Source organism: Salvelinus namaycush, chromosome 37, assembly GCF_016432855.1.
Source record: "Salvelinus namaycush isolate Seneca chromosome 37, SaNama_1.0, whole genome shotgun sequence".
NCBI lineage: Eukaryota > Metazoa > Chordata > Actinopteri > Salmoniformes > Salmonidae > Salvelinus > Salvelinus namaycush.
Window position 1 is genome coordinate 30,721,404 of NC_052343.1, and position 25,928 is coordinate 30,747,331.

The 25,928-nt window shown below is 44.4% G+C and overlaps 1 protein-coding gene across 1 annotated transcript in view; it reads right to left on the reverse strand.

The window, feature by feature from the left end:
* Positions 1-25,928, reverse strand: part of LOC120030977 (protein FAM171A1-like) — a 50,420-nt gene that overhangs the window by 13,131 nt on the left and 11,361 nt on the right. Inside the window, exons 2-5 of the mRNA XM_038976482.1 lie at positions 21,547-21,774; positions 19,560-19,652; positions 11,930-12,088; positions 9,045-9,221 (exon numbers count right to left, since the gene is read on the reverse strand). Coding sequence (XP_038832410.1) covers positions 9,045-9,221; positions 11,930-12,088; positions 19,560-19,652; positions 21,547-21,774 — 657 coding nt within the window. The remainder of the gene's footprint in view (positions 1-9,044; positions 9,222-11,929; positions 12,089-19,559; positions 19,653-21,546; positions 21,775-25,928) is intronic.

Consider the following 25,928-nt stretch of genomic DNA (forward strand, 5'->3'; position numbering starts at 1 on the left):
GAGCCTAATGTCAGGGAGGGGGAGAGAGAAACAAGAGGCCTAATTTACAGGGAGGGGAGGAGAGAGAAACAAGAGACTAATGTACAGGAGGGGGAGAGAGAAAACAAGAGACTAATGTACAGGGAGGGGGAGAGAGAAACAAGAGACTAACGTACAGGGAGGTGAAGAGAGAAACAAGAGACTAACGTACAGGGAGGGGAGAGAGAAACAAGAGACTAATGTACAGGGAGGGGGAGAGAGAAACAAGAGACTAATGTACAGGGAGTGGGAGAGAGAAACAAGAGACTAAGTACAGGGAGGGGAGAGAGAGAAACAAGAGACTAATGTACAGGGAGGGGGGAGAGAGAGAAACAAGAGACTAATGTACAGGGAGGGGGGGAGAGAGAAACAAGAGACTAATGTACAGGGAGGGGGAGAGAGAGAGAAACAAGAGACTAGTGTACAGGGAGGGGGAGAGAGAAACAAGAGACTAGTGTACAGGGAGGGGGAGAGAGAACAAGAGACTAGTGTACAGGGAGGGAGAGAGAAACAAGAGACTAACGTACAGGGAGGGGGAGAGAGAAACAAGAGACTAACGTACAGGGAGGGGTGAGAGAGAGAAACAAGAGACTAACGTACAGGGGGGGGGAGAGAGAAACAAGAGACTAATGTACAGGGAGGGGGAGAGAGAAACAAGAGACTAATGTACAGGGAGGGGGGAGAGAAACAAGTGACTAATGTACAGGGAGGGGGAGAGAAACAAGAGACTAATGTACGGGGAGGGGGAGAGAGAAACAAGTGACTAATGTACAGGGAGGGGGAGAGAGAAACAAGAGACTAATGTACAGGGAGGGGGAGAGAGAAACAAGAGCCTAATGTACAGGGAGGGGGAGAGAGAAACAAGAGCCTAATGTACAGGGAGGTGAGAGAGAGAAACAAGAGCCTAATGTACAGGGAGGGGGAGAGAGAAACAAGTGACTAATGTACGGGAGGGGGAGAGAGAAACAAGAGACTAATGTACAGGGAGGGGAGAGAGAAACAAGAGACTAAGTACAGGGAGGTGGAGAGAGAAACAGACAATGTACAGGGAGGTGAGAGAGAACAAAAGAGACTAATGTACAGGGAGGGGGAGAGAGAAACAAGAGACTAACGTACAGGGAGGGGTGAGAGAGAAACAAGAGACTAACGTACAGGGAGGGGTGAGAGAGAAACAAGAGACTAACGTACAGGGAGGGGGGAGAGAGAGAAACAAGAGACTAATGTACAGGGAGGGGGAGAGAGAAACAAGAGACTAATGTACAGGGAGGGGGAGAGAGAAACAAGAGAAGGAGAGAAATGCCTGTGACTCAGCATCTTTGTGAAACGCCGCGCCTCCCTCCCTCCCTCCCTCACACACAGTTGTCATCGATCCCCATGGACCAAGTACAGCTAAGCACAGAAACAGCCCAACCCAGTCCTCTTGAGGAGTCAACTCTCACTGGTGAGACGTTTACATTAGTGTATTGTATCCTCTGGCTGTAAGGCATCGCACACACACATATACACACATACAAACACACGCAAGCATGCACACAGAGTCAATACTGGTCACCTTTACATTAGTACTAGTCCTTTGTGAGAGTTTGTAGGAACGTCATCATGAACTCTGTTCAGATGTGAACTGGATGGTATTGACATTATTAACCTCTTCTGTAATGTATGACATCATTAACTCCCCTCTGTAATGATTGACATCATTATTCCTCTCTGTAATGTATTGACATCATTAACTCCTCTCTGTAATGTATTGACATCAATAACTCCTCTCTAATGTATGACATCATTATCTCCTCTCTGTAATGTATTGACATCATTAACTCTCTCTCTAATGTATTGACATCATTAACTCCTCCTCTTAATGTATTAACTCCTCTCTCTAATGTATTGACATCATTAACTCCTCTCTCTAATGTATTGACATCATTTAACTCCTCTCTGTAATGTATTGACATCATTAACTCCTCTCTGTAATGTATTGACATCATTATCTCCTCTCTGTAATGTATTGACATCATTAACTCCTCTCTGTAATGTATTGACATCATTAACTAATCTGTGTAATGTAGTTACATCATTAACTCCTCTCTGTAATGTATTGACATCATTAACTAATCTGTGTAATGTAGTTACATCATTAACTCCTCTCTGTAATGTATTGACATCATTAACTAATCTGTGTAATGTAGTTACATCATTAACTCCTCTCTGTAATGTATTGACATCATTAACTAATCTGTGTAATGTAGTTACATCATTAACTCCTCTCTGTAATGTATTGACATCATAACGAATCTGTGTAATGTAGTTACATCATAACTCCTCTCTGTAATGATTGACTCATTAACTACTCTCTGTAATGTATTGACATCATTCTAACTCCTCTCTGTAATTTATTGACATCATTAACTCCTCTCTGTAATGTATTGACATCATATCTCTCTCTGTAATGTATTGACCATCATTAACTCCTTCTCTGTTAATTTCATTGACATCATTAACTCCTCTCTGTAATGTATTGACATCATTATATCCTCTCTGTAATGTATTGACTCAGTAACTCCTCTCGTAATGTATTGACATCATTAACTCCTCTCTGTAATGTATTGACATCATTAACTCCTCTCTGTAATGTATTGACATCATTAACTCCTCTCTGTAATGCAGTAGCGTGCCGTGGGCCTGGGGCCTGGGCCTTCAGTGAGGTCCTACACAGTCCCACCCGAATTAATCCACCTCTTATTACAGAAACGCAGTATAACCAGGCGTTGCGTCACCTTGAAATTGACATTTTTATTCAGAGAATTGCAGGGGAAGAGTACAATACAGTACAGTTCAACTAATAGGCAAGAACATAGTCGAGTGCAACAGAGTTATATTAATATTCTTCTTCTATCCATTTCTGGTCCACAAACTTTGAGCTTTAAGTCCCCCAAAAAATAAATACAGTGTGTTCACTAAACAGCGCATTGTCGCACCCAAAGCAGTTTCACCGTGATGATAAAGACACATAACTATTCACTGAAAATAAAAGAAAGAAAACAAATAATTTGCAACATAGGCTATTTGCCATTTTATTTTGTTAATATATAGGGTATTTAATATTAACGAAATAAAATGCGAAACATACATACACATTTAATAAAAAATAACATGCATTGTATGCCTACTCACCAAAGACTGATTATTTGAACACAAAATCCTTCCTCCTTTCTTTCCTCAAGAAGACTTCAATGACTCTGTTGTACAGTCTATCTGTGCGTTTTAGTTCCACAAATAAGTCCTTTTCTATCGACATGGAGGCTAATGCTGAAAGCCGAGTCTGTCCAGTAGCATTTCTGGAATACGTTTTGATTCGCTTTAAGGCCGAGAATGACCGCTCGACAGAAGCCGTGGACACAGGGATAGTCACTGTCACACATGCCAATGTGTAAAGTTGCCCCATGTCCTCATTCAGATTTTTCTGCTTAAGGAAATCAAGGAGATCAGAGGGACTTTTCCCTTCAAAATCAGTCATAGCATACATTACAGTCAGTTCTGTTTTTAGCTTGGATAGGTCGAACAGTGTTCCGTGACTCTCTGTTAAGCTGGAGAAGGCTGTTTGCGGGAATTTTTTCCGGTAGGTCTGAAAGTGCCGGGGGTCCAGGAGGGAGAGAAACATTAATTTTTCGTGGTCTTGAAACCTGTTTCGTATCTGGCAAAGAATGTTGTCCAGAATATTGCTGTGGAGTTGTTGATAGTATGTGCGAGGGTCTCCTTGTGCTGGGCCTCTGCGTGCGTTGGGTGAACTTGAGATGCGCGCTGTGTCATCGTAGATTTGACTGAACCTGCACCTCTCTCGCTCAATTGTGTCACAAAACTCGTTCACCCTTGTCAGGCAGAATTGTACATCCAAAGTTTGTTTCTGTAGAATTCCAAAAAGCACATCCGAATAATTAAAAATCCCATTGAATGTTTCAAGCAAAAAACAAAACTCAAAATCATCCAAACGTGCATTAAATCCATCAGCCATAAGCACAGTATCCCCGTCATGGTCATCATGATGTTCCAGTAAGTGGTTAAACAGCTCCTTTAGGGCAACTCTCTTTTCAAAGACTGCATTGACCAATCTAGATGTATATTGCCACCTCGTTGGTGCAACCTTAGGAAGACGACGCTTGCAGATGTCATCCAGCAGTTGCGTGCGCTTAGGGGATCGTGAGAAAAATGCTGCAAGGCCATTGAGGTTGGCAAAGAAGACCTTGCATTCTTTAAGCTTTGAGGCTCCTTGAGTCAGTACTAAATTTAGTCGATGTGCATAGCAGTGAATGAATAAGGCCATCGGTGCCCTCTCCTTAACTTTAGCCTGCACCCCATTGAGTCCAGATGCCATGACTGCTGCGCCATCAAAACACTGTGCCACAACTTTATCCAGACTACATTCATTTTCCTCCAAGAAACGGAAAATAAGAGCGGCAATGTCATCAGCTCGCTTGCCGCTTGTCACATCTTCAAATCGGATAAATCGCTCCTTGACTCCTGTGTCCGTCACATAACGCAGGACGAGTGAGAGCTGTGCTGCATTTCCCACATCTGTTGTCTCGTCCACCATAACAGCAACAAAGGGAGCTTTTTTAATCTCCATTTTGATCTCTTCTCCCATCACTTCAGCAATAGCATAAATTAGGTCATTTTGTATTTTGCCGGACGTCCCAATGAACACTTTGTTAGTGGACAGGTGGTATTGTAAATCTGTGTTGCTTTCAGAAAGAAAAGAAAGAAGCTCCACGTAGTTCCCTTTGTTTGTGGAGTCAGCACTTTCATCGTGTCCCCTAAAAGAAAGTTCATGTTTACCCAAAAACATGACACAATCAATGAGTCTTTTCAATATTTCCCTATTTTTCTTCACCTTTTCATTGTGCAGCTCCGTTGCCCTGCGCGATTGTTCATTGAGCTGTAGATCCACTCGGGTGTCCCCAAAAGTTTTCAAAAGCACCATTGCTTGTAAGTGCCCAGCCGTACTTTGGTGTCTCGTTGCTGCCTTGGTTAGACAACTCAAGTTTGCAAAGCCAGTGTGGCTCCAAACACCAAATCGATCACTTGCAAATAATAGGCATTCCCAGCAGTACAGTTTGCAGTGCTTCTCGGAGCCAAGGAGCCTGTGAGCCATTGATAGCGCTCGTAGTTGGAACTTTGAAAGTGGCGAACGAACCCCTTTCCCGCCTGTGACAGGCTTTGTAGCATCGGCGTCGTCTTGAGAATGGCGTTATAATTATATCCTCGACCAAATCGATATATTCTCCTCCTTCCGCCATTGTGGGTTGAAAAAACAGCTTAGTCGTACGCAAATTAATTCGTTTATCAAATTCAGTTTCCTAGTTCTGAGGATCTGCATAGACCTGCCCATAGGACCTGCTTCTCAATATTGGTAATCCAATCAAAAGACGTGCACGCACTACGCCTGCTAGCTGGCTCCTGTGTAACACTGGAGCCAGCCAGCAGGCGTACAATAGCCAACTCTAAAGCTGATTGGTTGACACTAAATTTTCATTTCCATTCACTTTAAGCTACAAGCGCCCGCACTGTTGATTCTGAAGGCCTGAGGGCAGATTTTAGACCCCTGGCAACACATGATGGCTGAATATGATTGGATAAAAGATCTAACATAAAGACCAGCCCTCCAAATCTCAACCTGGGGCTGGAAGCAGTGCAACCAAGAGGAAAGCTATGAAATGAAGAGTATAATTCTTACTCTGGGGAATAATTTAATACATATTTGTGGGAAAATATATTTAAAAAATATATATATTCTGATGATGTTTAGGCCAGCAGAGAAGGCCTTGCTGGCCCTGACGGCCCACCACTGCTGTAATGTATTGACATCATTAACTCCTCTCTGTAATGTATTGACATCATTATCTCCTCTCTGTAATGTATTGACATCATTATCTCCTCTCTGTAATGTATTGACATCATTATCTCCTCTCTGTAATGTAGTGACATCATTATCTCCTCTCTGTAATGTATTGACATCATTAACTCCTCTCTAATGTATTGAGTCTGGATGGTAGTTACATCATTAACTCCTCTCTGTAATGTATTGACATCATTAACTCCTCTCTGTAATGTATTGACATCATTAACTCCTCTCTGTAATGTATTGACATCAGTAACTCCTCTCTGTAATGTATTGACATCATTAACTCCTCTCTGTAATGTATTGACATCATTAACTCCTCTCTGTAATGGATTGACCTCATTAACTCCTCTCTGTAATGTATTGACCTCATTAACTCCTCTCTGTAATGTATTGACATCATTAACTCCTCTCTGTAATGTATTGACATCATTAACTCCTCTCTGTAATGTATTGACATCATTAACTCCTCTCTGTAATGTATTGAGTCTGGATGGTAGTTACATCATTAACTCCTCTCTGTAATGTATTGACATCATCAACTCCTCTCTGTAATGTATTGACATCATTAACTCCTCTCTGTAATGTATTGACATCATTAACTCCTCTCTGTAATGTATTGACATCATTAACTCCTCTCTGTAATGTATTGACATCATTAACTCCTCTCTGTAATGTATTGAGTCTGGATGGTAGTTACATCATTAACTGGATGGTAGTTACAGAGGTAAACATGCTCCTTTCTAACAGTATGTGACATCATTCAGCTCAGTGCTCCACAACATCACAGAACAAAATACATGCTGTCAGTTAAACTAGCAGAACAGGTTTCACCAAGTCTGTGTGTGTGTGTGTGTGTGTGTGAGAGAGAGTTGGTGTGTGTGTGTGTATGTGTGTATGTGCGTCTGTGTGTGTGTATGTGTGTTGGTGTGTTGGTGTGTTGGTGTGTGTGTGTGTGAGTTGGTGTGTGTGTGAGTTGGTGTGTGTGAGTTGGTGTGTGAGAGTTGGTGTGTGTATGTGTCTGTGAGAGTTGGCGTGTGTGTGAGAGAGTTGGTGTGTGTTATCCCCTCTCCATGTGCAAGCCTAGACAACACACTCCCTCCTAACATTGGCTTCTTTGTGTGAATGATCAGGCAGAAATATTTCTGGAGAAAATCTCTAACTCACTCTCTCTCTCTCTAACTGGTCACTGGAGAAATCTCTAACTCACTCTCTTTCTAACTGGTCACTGGAGAAATCTCTAACTCTCTCTCTTTCTAACTGGTCACTGGAGAAATCTCTAACTCACTATCTTTCTAACTGGTCACTGGATAAATCTCTAACTCACTCTCTTTCTAACTGGTCACTGGAGAAATCTCTAACTCACTCTCTTTCTAACTGGTCACTGGAGAAATCTCTAACTCACTCTCTTTCTAACTGGTCACTGGAGAAATCTCTAACTCACTCTCTTTCTAACTGGTCACTGGAGAAATCTCTAACTCACTCTCTAACTGGTCACTGGAGAAATCTCTAACTCACTCTCTTTCGCACACTTACACACACTCTCTCTCTCTCTAACTGGTCACTGGAGAAACTCAATTAAAGCCCCGGGTCTGTTAGGTTTGTTATTTGGGGGTTGCTAGGGAAACGGTGGACTAAAACACAGAGGACCAGAGGTGGCTGTTTCTGGGAAATATTAACCCCATACAGCGTGCGTGTGTGTGCGTGTATTGACACAAGGCTACATACCCTCTGGCTATAAGGCATCGTGGGAACAGTGGCTTTCAATGTCAATCATGTAAAGGGTCACCCAGTGAGAGAGTTGACTCCTCAGGAGAACATGGCTGTGCTGGACTCGGTACAGTACTGTGTGTGATTGTTTACACCCAAGGTAGGTAGGTAGGTAGGTAGGTAGGTCTCTGTCTGTCTGTCTGTCTGTCTGTCTGTCTGTCTGTCTGTCTGTCTGTGTCTGTGTGTGCTCCTATAGCCCCCGTCCTAATCAGCTCATTGGGTTAGTGACTGGTCTCCTTCAGCAACAGTAAGTCACGTTGTGTTGGTCACATTGACTGGACCTTCATATCACAGGACGTCCTTGGTAGTGTACCTCAGCTTGACTGGTTCAAGCACTACTCTGGCTACCCTCCTAAATCACTCCACTGCTGTCTGAGTCAATGATCTATGGCTGACTACAACTGTACTGATCTGGGGAGGGAGGGAGAGAGGGAGAGAGAGGGGAGGGAGAGAGGGGAGGGAGAGAGAGAGGGGAGGGAGGGAGAGAGGGGAGGGAGGGAGAGAGGGAGAGAGAGGGGAGGGAGGGAGAGAGGGGAGGGAGAGAGAGAGGGAGAGAGAGGGGAGGGAGGGAGAGAGGGGAGGGAGGGAGGGAGAGGGGAGCGAGAGAGAGAGGGAGAGAGAGAGGGGAGCGAGGGAGAGAGGGGAGGGAGGGAGAGAGGGGAGGGAGGGAGAGGGGAGGGAGGGAGAGAGGGGAGGGAGAGAGAGAGGGAGAGAGAGGGGAGGGAGGGAGAGAGGGGAGGGAGGGAGGGAGGGAGGGAGAGAGGGGAGGGAGAGAGAGAGGGGAGGGAGGGAGAGAGGGATTTTCCAAACAGGTTAGGCTACATTTCCTAGCCAATCTTGTGATGTGGATGTAATCAGGAACAAGAAGTATTGTGTTTTAATACGGTGCGTTACGTCCAATAATATGGCAGATAATCTTTTATAAAGTTCTCAATTATGCCATTCATAACTCTGCCACACTGTAATCTCCAGTCTCACTGTACTGTGTGTGTGTGTGTGTGTGTGTGTGTGTGTGTGTGTGTGTGTGTGTGTGTGTGTGTGTGTGTGTGTGTGTGTGTGTGTGTGTGTGTGTGTGTGTGTGTGTGTGTTGTGTTGCATTCTGGTACGTTTTCTTTTCCCAGTTCCTTTAAAAAAAGAACGTAGTGATGCATTTCCCAGCTTGATTGAGATACACACATCCCATCAACTTTCAGGAAACATGGATCCCACCGATGAAGGATGCAGGAGACACACACACACACACACCACAACACGCACACAACACACACCTTACCCCACTGACTAGAAGTTCAGAGGGGAGGAAATCTGCTCCCTGCTCAGAAAGGGAAAAACTGAAAAGCTGTGTGTGTGTGTAGGTACTCACCTAGACTGGGGTCGAACCTCCAGGCTGGGATGTGTTGGTTCTCCTTCAGGCCGCTATTGGCAGGTAGAGGGACGGAGATGCTGATTGGGCCGTTCACCTGGAGCTCCACCCCTTCGCTGGCCAATAGGTGGACAGAGATGGCCGCCACTGGAGTCAGCTCAAACCTACGCTCACTTCCTGTTAGAGGAGGAGAGGAGAGCCGAAAGAGAGGAGTAGTGAGGGAGAGAGGAGAGTAGTGAGGGTCGAAGAGAGGGAGGAGAGGTGTAGTGAGAGGGAGAGAGAGGGAGGAGAGGTGTAGTGAGAGAGGGAGGAGAGGTGTAGTGAGAGGGAGGAGATTAGAAGAAGAGGAGAGGAAGCAGGGAGAGAGAGAAAGTGAGAGGAGAGGAAGCAGGGAAAGAGAGAAAGCAGGGTGAGAGAAAGTGAGAGCAAAGGAAGCAGGGTGAGAGGAAGCAGGGTGAGAGAGAAGTGAGAGGAGAGGAAGCAGGGAGAGAGAGAAAGTGAGAGGAGAGGAAGCAGGGCGAGAGAGAAAGTGAGAGGAGAGGAAGCAGGGCGAGAGAGAAAGTGAGAGGAGAGGAAGTGGGTGAGAGAGAAAGTGAGAGCAAAGGAAGCAGGGTGAGAGAGAAAGTGAGAGCAAAGGAAGCAGGGTGAGAGAAAGTGAGAGGAGAGGAAGCAGTGTGAGAGCGAAAGTGAGAGGAGAGGAAGCAGGGAGAGAGAAAGTGAGAGGATAGGAATCAGGGTGAGAGGAAGCAGGGAGAAAGAGAAGGGGAGAGGAGAGTGTCTGCTAAATGATACACATGTAAAATGGACACACACAGGTTGTTTGAGAGCACAGGGGTTATATTGTGTTAACTTCTTTGCGCTAGGGTTTTTTTTTTTAAATAACGTGCCCAACGTAAACTGACATTTTCTCTGGCCCAGATCGTAGAATATGCATATAATTTACAGATTAGGATAGAAAACACTCCAAAGTTTCCAAAACTGTCAAAATATTGTCTGTGAGTATAACAATACTTATTCTGCAGGCGAAAACCTGAGATAATGTAACCCGGAAGTGATATATATATATATATTTTTTAATCTGTGTTTCCTGGCCCGTCTATCCTCCATTTAAAGGGGTATCAACCAGATTCATTTTCCAATGGCTTCCTCAGGCTGTGACCAGGCTTTAGACATAGTTTCAGGCTTTTATTTTGAAAAATGAGCGAGATGTTTCATAAGTAGTCAGGTGTCCTCTGAATGTTTCCTGCGCGCGAGAGAGGGGCATCCCATTTTCCTTTTCTCTCTTAAAGAATAGGTTATGGTCCGGTTGAAATATTATCGATTATGTTTGTTAAAAACAACCTGAGGATTGATTATAAAAAACATATGACATGCTTCTACGACCATTACGGATACTTTTTGGAATTTGTCGAACGGAACACGGCTTTGGTTTTCTCAACATAATGCGCAACCCAAATGGCGTTTTTTTGTGATAAAAGTAATATTTATCGAACAAAAAGAACATTTGTTGTGTAACTGGGAGTCTCATGAGTGGAAACATCCGAAGATTATCAAAGGTAAGCGATTCATTTTATTGCTTTTCTGACTTTCGTGACCAAGCTAACCAAGCTAATATAAGGCTAGCTGTTGTAGCATTGAAAGCTACACTCACAAAAGCTTGGATTTCTTTCACTGTAAAGTATATTTTCAAAATCTGACACGATAGGTGGATTAACAACAAGCTAAGCTGTGTTTTGGTATATTTTACTTGTGATTGCATGATTATAAATATTTTTAGTAATATTTTTTAATCTGATACGTTTGGAAATTTTAATCTTCCTTTCAGGACCGGAACGAGGCTGTAGTTCTCAACATAACGCGCAACCCAAATGGCGTTTTTTTGTTATAAAAGTAATATTTATCGAACAAAAAGAAAATTTATTGTGTAACTGGGAGTCTCGTGAGTGCAAACATCCGAAGATTATCTAAGGTAAGCGATTCATTTTATTGCTTTTCTGACTTTCGTGACCATGCTAATTTGGGGCTAGCTGTTGTAGCATTGAAAGCTACACTCACAAAAGCTTGGATTTCTTTCGCTGTAAAATATATTTTCAAAATCCGACACGATAGGTGGATTAACAACAAGCTAAACTGTGTTTTGGTATATTTCACTTGTGATTGCATGATTATAAATATTTTTAGTAATATTTTAGCATTTGGCGCCCTGCAATTCTGGCGGTTGTTTAGGAAAGTGATCCCGTAAAAGGGATCCGTAGCGCAGAGAAGTTAAAGGGGGCTCTTCTGGGAAGTGTATCTTTGATGGAGCCTCTTACAGAGAGCTGTACCTCACCCCTACCTTCACCCCTCCTCTCCTCAACCCTACCTTATTCACATCCACCCCTCACCCCTACCTTCACCCCTCCTCTCCTCAACCCTACCTTATTCACATCCACCCCTCACCCATTCCTTCACCCCACCCACCCCTGCCTTCACCACACTCACCCTTCCCACCCACCCACCCCCACCCCTCCCTTCACCCCACTCACCCCTCCCACCTACTTTCACCACACCCCCCCTCACCTCTACCGTTACCTCACCCACCCGCCCCCCACCCGATTCCTCCCTTGACCCCACCTGCCCACCCACCCCTCATCTGTCCCTTCACCCCACATCTCCACCCACCCACTTATCCCTCATTTATCCCTTCACCACACACTCCCCACGTCTTCCATCCCACCCACCCTTCATCCCCCTCCTCCCTTCACCCCATCCACCCCTCATCCATATGTCAAATACTTTCAAATAATTGATTTAGTTTGTCAGATACAACGGCACCAATGGAATAGTACCAACAGTGTATTCCACCTAAGTCTGGTCCCAGTCTGTCCCAGTCCCAGTGGAGGTACCTGTTCCGTTGCCCCCCAGGCCCTGCAGGTATGGGAAGTGCTGGATGTGGCTGGGGTTGTTGGCCACAGTCAGCAGGGCAGTGAGGTTGCTGTAGGACGAGTTGGGAGGGAGGCTCAGGGCTCGACGCTGGAACTGAACCCAGGACTGACCCCTCGATCCTGTGGAGGAAAGAGATGGGTCAGGAACCACTCACACACTTAGATCCACTGTTCTTTAGTGTCCATCTCCCCTGTAGCCCTTTTTAACGCAGCTTGTCAAATGAATGTCTCGAATATGTGTGATGAACGCCATATGTATGCTGGCCTTCTCTCCTCACTCTCTTTCCTCTCATCACTCTGTTTTTACTCCTCCATATTAAATCTCAACTTTCTAATCTCTTTTCTCTTTTACTCAATCGGTTCCTTTCATCTCCCTCTGCCACCCTTTCCTCTCTCTCTTTCTCTCTCACTGCCTCCCGCTTTCTTTCTCTGTCTCTCACTGCCTCTCTCTAAGGGCTTTATTGGCATGGGAAACATGTTCACATTGCCAAAGCAAGTGGAATAGATAAACAAAAGTAAAATAAAACAATACAAAAATGAACAGTAAACATTAGACTCACTGCCTACAGCAGCCTTTCTCAATAGCAAGGCTATGATCACTGTGTCTGTACATAGTTAAAGCTTTGCTTAAGTTTGGGTCAGTCACAGTGGTCAGGTATTCTGCCACTGTGTACTCTCTGTTTAGGGCCAAATAGCATTCTAGTTTCCTCTGTTCTTTTGTTAAATCTTTCCAATGTGTCAAGTAATTATCTTTTTGTTTTCTCATGATTTGGTTGGGTCTAATTGTGTTGCTGTCCTGGGGCTCTGTGGGGTGTGTTTGTATTTGTGAACAGGACTAGGACCAGCTTGCTTAGGGGTCTCTTCTCTGGGTTAATTTCTCTGTAGGTGATGGCTTTGTTATGGAAGGTTTGGGAATCGCTTCCTTTTAGGTGGTTGTAGAATTTAACGGCTCTTTTCTGGATCTTAATAATTAGCGGGTATGGGCCTAATTCTGCTCTGCATGCGTTATTTGGTGTTTTACGCTGTACACTGAGGATATTTTTAAAGAATTCTGCATGCTCAATTTGAGTCTCAATTTGGTGTTTGTCCCCTTTTGTGAATTTTTGGATTCAATGGATTCTATAACTATTCAAGAATTTTTTGCCAGATCCTAATTGGTATGTCGAATTTTATGTTCTTTTGATGGCATAGAAAGCCCTTCTTGTTTCTAAGATCGTTCACAGCTTTGTGGATGTTACCTGTGGCACTGATGTTTAGGCGGAGGTATATTTAGGACGACTACAAACGATCTATAACTGGGCTAATAGCTCACTAACTAAAATCAAATTCAATTTTATTGGTCACATACACATGTTTAGCAGATGTTATTGTAGGTGTAGCAAAATGCTTGTCTTACTAGCTACAATAGTGCAGTAGAATCTAACACTTCACAATACACACAAATCTCAAAGTAAAAGAATGGAACTAGCAAAGGATATGAACAAAATGTGCACACGTGGCTATTTGCAGCTCTCGCTTGAATCTCAAAACAAGCGCATCTACTCACAACCGCTCATGCTGTAAACACAGTCCAGTTCAAAGTAAATGGCACAGATCCATATATGGCAATGGTCTATTTGCATATAGGCCTACTGCAGCTCTGATTGGTTATGCCGCACCAGTATGTGTATATTACGGGCTGAATCATGCATGTCAATGCAATAGAATCCTACTCCGATGGCCTCTGCCTACAACCAAATTTTGTTTCGGTATGTTGCATTGAAAGTGACAAATATTGCCTTGATTCGATCACAATTGCCACAGTAAAGGGAAACTGTGATAGTGTTAACACGGAACACTCCAGAACAGTGGCCACCAACCTTTTCTGAGTCAAGATCACTTTCTGAGTCAACATTCAAGCCAAGATCCTCCTCTCTCAACAACAAAAAAATTGGCTAAACTTTTTTTCTATGAAACATTAACATATTAAAAACAGTAGTGTAGCAATGAGGTTTGAAGCTACAGGCCCAATACATTATCACCGCATACTGGCTTTGCTTGAAATGCCCTGCCAATGCATTGTTGTTCAGGACATTTAAAAATATATATATATTAAAACATTTGAGGTAGGCTATATGAACACAGATCATATAGATCTGTTGTTGTATTACTTGTGAGGCACAGCTGACTGAGCATACATTTAAATAATTTGCTTTTTATTTTACTGGGCTGATGGTCCAGAATTCTGCAAGCAGAGTCTCAATTTGGTGTTTGTCCCATTTTGTGAATTTTTGGATTCAATGGATTCTATAACTATTCAAGCATTTTTTTACTGGGCTGCATCTGATGGTCAGTCTCAGCGGAGGGAGAGAGCAGCAGACTGAGGGTCCACCTCTCAACATCTCTCCGCTCTCCCATTCCTCCACTGACACTGACAGTCCCAGCAGAGGGAGAGAGCAGCAGACTGAGGGTCCACCTCTCAACATCCCTCCGCTCTCCCATTCCTCCACTGACAGTCTCAGCAGAGGGAGAGAGCAGCAGACCGAGGGTCCACCTCTCAACATCCCTCCGCTCTCCCGTTCCTCCACTGACACTGACAGTCTCAGCAGAGGGAGAGAGCAGCAGACTGAGGGTCCACCTCTCAACATCGCTCTGCTCTCCCGTTCCTCCACTGACACTGACAGTCTCAGCAGAGGGAGAGAGCAGCAGACTGAGGGTCCACCTCTCAACATCCCTCCGCTCTCCCATTCCTCTACTGACCAAAAAGATACACCTTCCAGCTGTTGGCGAAACTCAAGTCGCACCGCATTATTTCCGCCTCATGCACAAATGCATCTTGTTACTCCTATGACCAGAGAAAGTGAAATATTCCTTGATATTAAAAAAGACCCAAGCCGCTAATAATAACGCAAGCCTGTGGATACAATGTCCTCCTCATTTATTACTGCTGCACTGCTTGTTGTAGAGCTGATTGGAAATAGGAAGAAAGTGCATTTTATGGCTTATAAAAGTGTTGAATACAAAGTGTTGACAGTGCTGAGTAAGAACTTAAACATGAACTCACTCATAAAAACAGCAGCTCTTTGCTGTATTCGTTGACAGTTTCTCTCTAGTCATGGTTTTAAATGTTCTGAAATCTTTGCTGTAGCTTTCTTGTACTGCAGACATGGTCATCTGAGCCATCCCATTGGCCAGCGGTAGGCCTATTGTGCACTTGATTTGCTCTCCGGGCCCGCCGGGAGGGAAGAGTTTGTACCTTCAGACACATGAAATGTTTCAAAATGGCAACAGTTGGCCTGCCCGGCGCGCAGGGCAGCTGAATCGGGTGCAGCTACCGCCAATAACTGAAGCCCAAAAAACTATAGAAACGCAGGGCTTTATCGTTGGGTTTTTTACAGAAATGTTTAGAGATTGACTAGGGATGCCTTGGAGATCCATCGTGATCGACCGGTTGGTGACCACTGCTCTAGAAAGTTGAGTGAAATACAATCTCGTTCTTCGCTCCGTGGGCTGATATTTCTTGAGCGAGGCAATCCCGCGGGAGCTGCGTGGTCTCAGGGCTACTGCACACATGTAATCAGCTTTGAGGGAACATTGCTTGGGAGTACCAGAAGTGCTCCAGAGAATAGTAAACCAAAATTTTGCCAGTCCTCACTTGTAAAAAGGCTATTTTAGGCTTAGGGATTAGGTTTAGGGCTAGAACTAGGGGTTAGGTTTAGGAGTTAGGGGTTAGAGAAAATAGGATTTAGAATGGGACTCAGTTGTTAGTCCCCAAAAGGTCCTCACAAGTATAGTAAGACATAGCTGTGTGTGTGTGTGGAAATGTTTAATCGACCAACGAAAAAATATATTTCTAGGGGGTTTAGGGTAAGGTTAGAATTAGTGTCAGTGTTAGAATTGGGGTAAGTGGTTGTGGGTTAGGTTTAGGTTTTGTGGTAAGGTTAGGGAAAATAGGATTTTGAATGGGAATCAATTGTGTGTCCCCACAAGGTTAGTTAAACAAGACTGTGTGTGTGTGTGTGCGCTCACGGACATGTTTAACTACAAGAATAGTAAGCAAAAAACAAAATTAGACCAACGGGTTTAGATTAAGGTTAGAATTAGTGTTAGTATTGGGGTAAGGGGTTGTGGGTTAGGAGATGGTGTTGGGGTATGGTTAGGGGTTAAGGAAATTAGGATTTGAATGGGAATCAATTGTGTCCCCACAAGGTTAGTTAAACAAGACTGTGTGTTAAAGAGAAGTTTGTATAGTGGGGCTTCGCGATGATGTCATAGTGTTTCCACTGTGGTGAGTGTACATTCCTGGGCAATGAGACACCGCTGCAGCCGTGCCTGTGTGTTTTCTCTAGCTCTGTGTATCCTCTGCCTTCAGTACACCTGATCTGGCATTGATCTGAACGTCCAGTGTTGGAGGTCTGGCATTGATCTGAATGTCCAGTTTTGAAGGAGGTCTGGTATTGATCTGAATGTCCAGTTTTGAAGGAGGTCTGGTATTGATCTGAATGTCCAGTTTGAAGGAGGTCTGGCATTGATCTGAATGTCCAGTTTTGAAGGAGGTCTGGTATTGATCTGAATGTCCAGTTTTGAAGGAGGTCTGGTATTGATCTGAACGTCCAGTTTTGAAGGAGGTCTGGTATTGATCTGAACGTCCAGTTTTGAAGGAGGTCTGGTATTGATCTGAATGTCCAGTTTTGAAGGAGGTCTGGCATTGATCTGAATGTCCAGTTTGAAGGAGGTCTGGCATTGATCTGAATGTCCAGTTTTGAAGGAGGTCTGGCATTGATCTGAATGTCCAGTTTTGAAGGAGGTCTGGCATTGATCTGAATGTCCAGTTTTGAAGGAGGTCTGGTATTGATCTGAATGTCCAGTTTTGAAGGAGGTCTGGCATTGATCTGAATGTCCAGTTTTGAAGGAGGTCTGGCATTGATCTGAATGTCCAGTTTGAAGGAGGTCTGGCATTGATCTGAACGTCCAGTTTTGAAGGAGGTCTGGTATTGATCTGAATGTCCAGTTTTGAAGGAGGTCTGGCATTGATCTGAACGTCCAGTTTTGAAGGAGGTCTGGCATTGATCTGAACGTCCAGTTTTGAAGGAGGTCTGGTATTGATCTGAATGTCCAGTTTTGAAGGAGGTCTGGCATTGATCTGAACGTCCAGTTTTGAAGGAGGTCTGACATTGATCTGAACGTCCAGTTTTGAAGGAGGTCTGGGATATAATCACATCAACAGGACTGGAGTAACAAAACGGAGAGGAGTTAGTTCTAGGTAACAGCTTGGACACGGTGTGAGATGTAGCAGAGCATGTGTGTGTGGAGGGGGGGATTCCTGTGCCAATCCAAAAAGCCCCTCCTCATCCTCTTCTCCTCCTAAGAGTTCCCTCTCTTTTCTTCCCTCGATAATGGATATTCCTCCTCAGCCTGGACATTGCACCCTTCCCCCCCTTCTCTCCATCCCCTCTCTTCCCGCCTTCTCCCCATCCCCTCTTCCCGCCTTCTCCCCATCCCCTCTTCCCACCTTCTCCCCATCCCCTCTTTTCCCCGCTTCTCCCCATCCCCTCTCCCCCCCTCCCCATCCCCTCTTCCTGCCTTCTCCCCATCCCCTCTTTTCCCCGCTTCTCCCCATCCCCTCTCCCCCCTCCCCATCCCCTCTTCCTGCCTTCTCCCCATCCCCTCTTCCTGCCTTCTCCCCATCCCCTCTTCCTGCCTTCTCCCCATCCCCATCCCCTCTTCCCCCGTTCTCCCCATCCCCACCATCCCCGTCTCTCCCCATCCCCTCTTCCCCACCTCTCCCCCTTTCCCTCATTCCCTCTTCCCCCTTTCCCTCATCCCCTCTCTTCCCCCTTTCCCCCATCCCCTCTTTTCCCCACTTCTCCCCATCCCATCCCCCCCCTTCCCCTCTTCCCCCGTTCTCCCCATCCCCTCTTCCCCACATCTCCCCCTTTCCCTCTTCCCCCTTTCCCTCATCCCCTCTTTTCCCCGCTTCTCCCCATCCCCTCTCCCCCCTCCCCATCCCATCTTCCCCTCTTCCCCCGTTCTCCCCATCCCCGTCTCTCCCCATCCCCTCTTCCCCACCTCTCCCCCTTTCCCTCATCCCCTCTTCCCCCTTTCCCTCATCCCCTCTCTTCCCCCTTTCCCTCTTCCCCCTTTCCCCCATCCCCTCTTTTCCCCGCTTCTCCTCCCCATCCCATCTTCCTCTTCCCCCGTTCTCCCCATCCCCGTCTCTCCCCATCCCCTCTCTTCCCCCTTTCCCTCATCCCCTCTCTTCCCCACCCCCTCTCTTCCCCCTTTCCCTCATCCCCTCTCTTCCCCACCCCCTCTCTTCCCCCTTTCCCTCATCCCCTCTCTTCCCCCTTTCCCTCATCCCCTCTCTTCCCCCTTTCCCTCATCCCCCTTTCCCCCATCCCCTCTTTTCCCCGCTTCTCCCTCATCCCCTCCCTTCCCTCTCCCTCATCCCCTCTCTTCCCCCTTTCCCTCATCCCCCTTTCCCTCATCCCCACCCCCTCTCTTCCCCCTTTCCCTCATCCCCTCTTCCCCCTTTCCCTCATCCCCTCTTCCCCCTTTCCCTCATCCCCTCTTCCCCACCCCCTCTCTTCCCCCTTTCCCTCATCCCCTCTCTTCCCCCTTTCCCCATCCCCTCTCTTCCCCACCCCCTCTTCCCCCTTTCCCTCATCCCCTCTTCCCCCTTTCCCTCATCCCCTCTTCCCTCATCCCCTCTCTTCCCCCTTTCCCTCATCCCCTCTCTTCCCCCTTTCCCTCATCCCCTCTCTTCCCCCTTTCCCTCTTCCCCCTTTCCCTCTCTTCCTCTCTTCCCCCTTTCCCCGTTCTCCCCATCCCCGTCTCTCCCCATCCCCTCTTCCCCACCTCTCCCCCTTTCCCTCATCCCCCTTTCCCTCATCCCCTCTTCCCCCTTTCCCCCATCCCCTCTTTTCCCCGCTTCTCCCTCATCCCCTCTCTTCCCCACCCCCTCTCTTCCCCCTTTCCCTCATCCCCTCTCTTCCCCCTTCTCTTTTCATTCTCTCTCCTCCTGCCGCATGACAAGGTTTATCGCTCCCCTGGGATTCCAGGTTCAAAATACCATGATATAACACACTGTGTGTGGATGGAGGCCACTGTATGCACCAGACCATAGCATGATTATCCTGCCCTCCTGGAGGACGGACACACACAGCTCAGTCAGCAACATTTAAAGGAGTAGCAGCAGCAGAACCTCACTCAGAGAGGATGGCAGAGCAGGAGAAGAGCAGATGGTATGGGACACTCTAAATGAGTGTGGTTATTGAAGACAAACACACACACACACACACACAGAGCAAAACAAGCACACTGTTCAGACACACGGCAGACAAAGATACATGTTATAAGATCACATGAATTTAATCTTATCTAATGTAATTGCTCCTGACTGATTGACAGAGGAACAGAGGACACATGCTGCCTGTGTGTGTGTGTGTGTGTGTGTGTGTGTGTGTGTGTGTGTGTGTGTGTGTGTGTGTGTGTGTGTGTGTGTGTGTGTGTGTCTTTCATTAGAGAGATGTTTTAAAGGGGTGGACATCTTTCATTATTAATGTGTGTGAGGTCACTGGGCCAGGGACCGTGTCTCAGTACTCTCTCTCACCTTGGGATCCAGAGTTAATGTGTATCAGGTCTTCATACACCATCAGAGTGGCAGCTCTCTCTGGTAGCAGCTCCAGACTGAGAGAGGAAAACACTGGAATACACACGAGTCATTTTTACATTTCATCAGACGCTTGGTGTTGCAAGCACCATGCTCTACCAACTGAGCCACATGGGACCCACCAGTCACTCATTTATTCATCACAATAACCCACCCTGTGGCTCATTTTTATTCTCACTAATAAAAGGTAAACTATTGAATTTTGTTTTTCCTCTCAACTTCATGACATATTCTAGACCTAGTGGTTTCTTTATTTTCTAGCATTGTGGTTTGTAGAAAAACATTTTTTTGAAGATCTTACTTGACTAGTTTAAATCTCCAGCTTTCCCTTTTCCATTCTCTGTGATCTACCTCTACTATTAAAGCCTTGGATGGTGTTTTTCATAGCGCCCTTGGTTTTATCACAGGAAACAGTTGAATTACTCAACACTGTATTCTTCACCAAAAGGTTCTCTGTAGATCACTACAGTCTTTTTGTTTACAAAGCCCTGCTCCACAAACTCCCGACTTACCTTAGCTAACATCACTATTAAGACTTAAAATGACAAGTTCTTAAGGTTGATTAACTCTGGAGACTCCTTTGTTGTCTAGAGAGTTAGGTAAATCAGCCTTTAATTTCCTTGCACTTTACATGTGGAATGATCTACAATACACTTTAAAATGGGAGGAATTGGTGCCTCTAGGTCATTTCAGACGGTTGTTAAGGGGCCTTTTTACAGAAGAATGTGTCTGTTTTTTATCATTGTGTTTTGCTTTTCGTGTATTGTTGTGCATTTTATTGTGTATATGAATGTGTAGTTTAATGTGTATTGTGGTGCTATACAGGGCTCACCTGGAAGAGAGACCTTGTTCTCAGCATTGACTCCCTGTCTAAATAAAGAGACCTTGTTCTCAGCATTGACTCCCTGTCTAAATAAAGAGACACTGGTCTCAGCATTGACTCCCTGTCTAAATAAAGAGACCTTGGTCTCAGCATTGACTCCCTGTCTAAATAAAGAGACCTTGGTCTCAGCATTGACTCCCTGTCTAAATAAAGAGACCTTGGTCTCAGCATTGACTCCCTGTCTAAATAAAGAGACCTTGGTCTCAGCATTGACTCCCTGTCTAAATAAAGAGACCTTGGTCTCAGCATTGACTCCCTGTCTAAATAAAGAGACCTTGGTCTCAGCATTGACTCCCTGTCTAAATAAAGAGACACTGGTCTCAGCATTGACTCCCTGTCTAAATAAAGAGACACTGGTCTCAGCATTGACTCCCTGTCTAAATAAAGAGACCTTGGTCTCAGCATTGACTCCCTGTCTAAATAAAGAGACCTTGTTCTCAGCATTGACTCCCTGTCTAAATAAAGAGACCTTGTTCTCAGCATTGACTCCCTGTCTAAATAAAGAGACCTTGTTCTCAGCATTGACTCCCTGTCTAAATAAAGAGACACTGGTCTCAGCATTGACTCCCTGTCTAAATAAAGAGACACTGGTCTCAGCATTGACTCCCTGTCTAAATAAAGATACACTGGTCTCAGCATTGACTCCCTGTCTAAATAAAGATACACTGGTCTCAGCATTGACTCCCTGTCTCAGCATTGACTCCCTGTCTAAATAAAGAGACCTTGGTCTCAGCATTGACTATCTGTCTAAATAAAGGCTGAATAAAAATCAGAGAGACAAAAGTCCTCCTCTTTCCTCTCTCTGTCACTCCTCCTTTCCTCTCTCTGTCACTCCTCCTTTCCTCTCTCTGTCACTCCTAAATTGTCCAGTGCTGATAAGCATGTGTGTGTGTGTGTGTGTGTGAACAGTCTGAAAGTGTTGTGTGAAGATAATGGGGGTGGTCACTTATTATAATAAAGCTGTAATGGGGAACCCTCATTATCCTCACACACCACTTTCAGATTGTTCTCACACACACAGTAGACTTTACTACTTTGACCTACCGGGCAGTCTGGTGGGTCTCCAGGGGGCGGAATTTGGCACGTAGCCCTGTCTGGTTGCTGTGACAACCAACAGGGTTCCAAGACGGTAGGGAAAACGCAGGTAGGCATTGCCGTCGGCAGCAGAGGTCTCTGTGGTTACAGGGGTGTGGTTTGCGAAGAGCTCGATGGTGGCTCCGCCCAGGGGCTGGTGGGTGCTGGCATCACTCAGGTGAACCTTCAGAGTCACCTCTACACAGAGAGAGTGCGAGAGTTACACACACGGCTAAGTAAGCGTCAGTGATGTAAAGTAAGATAAGTTAAAAAAATACTTGAAAGTACTACTTTTTTGGGGTAACTTTTACTTCACTACATTCCCAAACAAAAGAATGTACTTTTTACTCCACACATTTTGACTGACACCCAAAAGTACTCATTACATTTGGAATGCTTAGCAGGACATGAAAATGGTCCAATTCACACACGTATCAAGAGACCATCCTTTGTCGTCATCCCTACTGCCTCTGATCTGGCAGACTCACTAAACAGAAATTCTTCATTTGTAAATGATGTCTGCGTGTTGTACTGTGCCCCTGGCTATCCGTACATTTAAAAAAGAATTGTGCCGTCTGGTTTGCTTAATATAAGGAATTTGAAAGGATTTATACTTTTACTTTTGATACTTAAGTGTATTTAAAACCAAATACTTTTCCTCAAGTAGTATTTACTGGGTGACTTTCACATTTACTTTCATAGAAAATGACTCAAGTATCTTTACTTTTACTCAAGTATGACTATCGGGTACTTTTTCCACCACTGGTAAGCATGCACAACACAGACTCAGGCTCGTCACTAATTGTCTGTAATTAGTTGGCCTTCAATCTCTAATGAGTCCCATTTGATCTGAAAATGAACCAACTTAGCCGAATGAAGCGTATCAATGTCCAGTTCAACAGAAAATGAATCCTAGAACAGAGCCTATGATATAGCCTAGGTACATACAGTTGAAGTCGGAAGTTTACATTCATCTTAGCCAAATACATTTCAACTCAGTTTCACAATTCCTGACATTTAATCCTAGTAAAATTCCCTGTCTTAGGTCAGTTAGGATCACCACTTTATTTTAAGAATGTGAAATGTCAGAATAATAGTAGAGAAAATGATTTATTTCAGCTTTTATTTCTTTCATCACATTCCCAGTGGGTCAGAAGTTTACATACACTCAATTAGTATTTGGTAGCATTGCCTTTAAATTGTTTAACTTGGGTCAAACGTTGCGGGTAGCCTTCCACAAGCTTCCCACAATAAGTTGGGTGAATTTTGGTTCATTCCTCCTGACAGAGCTGGTGAAACTGAGTCAGGTTTGTCGGCCTCCTTGCTCACACACGCTTTTTCAGGTCTGCCCACAAATTTTCTATGGGATTGAGGTCAGGGCTTTGTGATGGCCACTTGTTTTTTCAACCACTCCACAAATTTCTTGTTAACTTTTTATGGCTGCGGGGGCAGTATTGAGTAGCTTGGATGAAAGGTGCAGAGGTGCCCATAGTAAACTGCCTGCTCCTCAGTCCCTGTTGCTAATATATGCATATTATTATTCGTATTGGATAGAAAACACTCTGAAGTTTCTAAAACTGTTTGAATTATGTCTGTGAGTATAACAGAACTCCTATGGCAGGCAAAAACCTGAGAAGTTCCACTTCCTGTTTGAATTTTTTCTGAGGTGGCAGATTTTCAACCAAGCTCTCATTGAAATTACAGCGAGATATTGATGAGTTTTCACTTCCTACGGCTTCCACTAGAGTCAACAGTCAATAGAACTTTGTCTGATGACTCTAATGTGAAGGGGGGCCGAAGGAGACAGGAATTAGTCACCACTGCCACGAGCTGACCATGCTTTCACATGCGCGTTCACATGAGGAGGACCTCCGTTCCACCGCTCATCTGAAGTCAATCTAATTCTCCGGTTGGAACATTATTCAAGATGTATGTTAACAACATTCTAAAGATTGATTCAGTACATCGTTTGACATGTTTCTACTGACTGTTACGGAACTTTTGGACATTTCGTCACGTTATTAGTGGACGCGCTTTGTGACTTTGGAATTGTTTACCAAACGCGCTAACCAAAGTAGCTAATTGGACATAAATAACAGACATTATCGAACAAATCAAGCATTTATTGTGGACCTGGGATTCCTAGGACTGCATTCTGATGAAGTTCATCAAAGGTAAGGAAACATTTATCATGTATTTTCTGGTTTCTGTTGACCCCAACATGGCGGCTAATTTGGCTATTGTTCTGAGCTCCGTCTCAGATTATTGCATGATTTGCTTTTTCCGTAAAGTTTTTTTTTAAATCTGACACAGCGGTTGCATTAAGGAGAGGTATATCTATAATTCCATGTGTATAACTTGTATTATCATCTACATTTATGATGAGTATTTCTGTTGTAACGATGTGGCTATGCAAAATCACTTGATATTTTTGGAACTAGTGAATGTAACGCGCCAATGTAAACTCAGATTTTTTATAAATATGAATATGAACTTTAACAAAACATGCATGTATTGTGTAACATGAACTCCTATGAGTGTCATCTGATGAAGATAATCAAAGGTTAGTGATTAATTTTATCTCTATTTCTGCTTTTTGTGAAAGCTATCTTTGGCTGGAAAAATGGTTGTGCTTATTGTGGTTTGGTGGTGACCTAACATAATCGTTTGTAGTGCTTTCGCTGAAAAGCATATTTGAAATCGGACACTTTGGTGGGATTAACAAGATGACCTTTAAAATGATATAAGACACATGTATGTTTGAGGAATTTTAATTATGAGATTTCTGTTGTTTTGAATTTGGCGCCCTGCACTTTCACTGGCTGTTGTCATATCGATCCCGGTAGCGGGATGCAGCCATAAGAAGTTTTAACAAACTATAGTTTTGGCAAATCGGTTAGGACATCTACTTTGTGCATGACACAAGTCATTTTTCCAACAATTGTTTACTGACAGATTATTTCACTTATCATTCACTGTATCACAATTCCAGTGGGTCAGAAGTTTACATACACTAATTGACTGCCTTTATACATCTTGGAAAAATCCAGAAAATGATGTCATGGCTTTAGAAACTTCTGATAGGCTAATTGACATCATTTGAGTCAATTAATTTCCAAACGCCTGAAAGTACCACGTTCATCTGTACAAAAAATAGTACGCAAGTATAAACACCATGGGACCACGCAGCCGTCATACCGCTCAGGAAGGAGACGCGTTCTGTCTCCTAGAGATGAACGTACTTTGGTGCGAAATGTGAAAATCAATCCCAGAACAACAGAAAAGGACCTTGTGAAGATGCTGGAGGAAACAGGTACAAAAGTATCTATATCCACAGTAAAACGAGTCCTATATCGACATAACCTAAAAGGCTGCTCAGCAAGGAAGAAGCCACTGCTCCAAAACCGCCATAAAAAAGCCAGGCTATGGTTTGCAACTGTACATGGGGACAAAGATCATACTTTTTGGAGAAATGTCCTCTGGTCTGATGAAACAAAAATAGAACTGTTTGGCCATAATGAACATCATTATGTTTGGAGGAAAAAGGGGGAGGCTTGCAAGCCGAAGAACACCATCCCAACCGTGAAGCACAGGGGTGGCAGCATCATGTTGTGGGGGTGCTTTGCTGCAGGAGGGACTGGTGCACTTCACAAAATAGATGGCATCATGAGGTAGGAAAATGATGTGGGTACATTGAAGCAACATCTCAAGACATCAGTCAGGAAGTTAAAGCATGGTCGGAAATGGGTCTTCCAAATGGACAATGACCCCAAGCATACATCCAAAGTTCTGGCAAAATGGCTTAAGGACAACAAAGGCAAGGTATTGGAGTGGCCATCACAAAGCCCTGACCTCAATCCTATAGAACATTTGTGGGCAGAACTGAAAAAGCGTGTGTGAGCAAGGAGGCCTACAAACCTGACTCAGTTACACCAGCTCTGTCAGGAGAAATGGACCAAAATTCACCTAACTTATTCTGGGAAGCTTGTGGAAGACTAGCTGAAACGTTTGACCCAAGTTAAACAATTTAAAAAGGCAATGCTACCAAATACTAATTGAGTGTATGTAAACTTCTGACCCACTGGGAATGTGATGAAAGAAATAAAAGCTGAAATAAATCATTCTCTACTATTATTCTGACATTTCACATTCTTAAAATAAAGGGGTGATCCTAACTGACCTAAGTCAGGGAATGTTTACCTGGATTAAATGTCAGGAATTGTGAAAATCTGAGTTTAAATGCATTTGGCTAAGGTGTATGTAAACTTCCGACTTCAACTGTATATATACACAGTAGTCCATACAGGAGTCAGGATAAGCTTTCTGACTCAGTCACATTTGACATTGGCAGC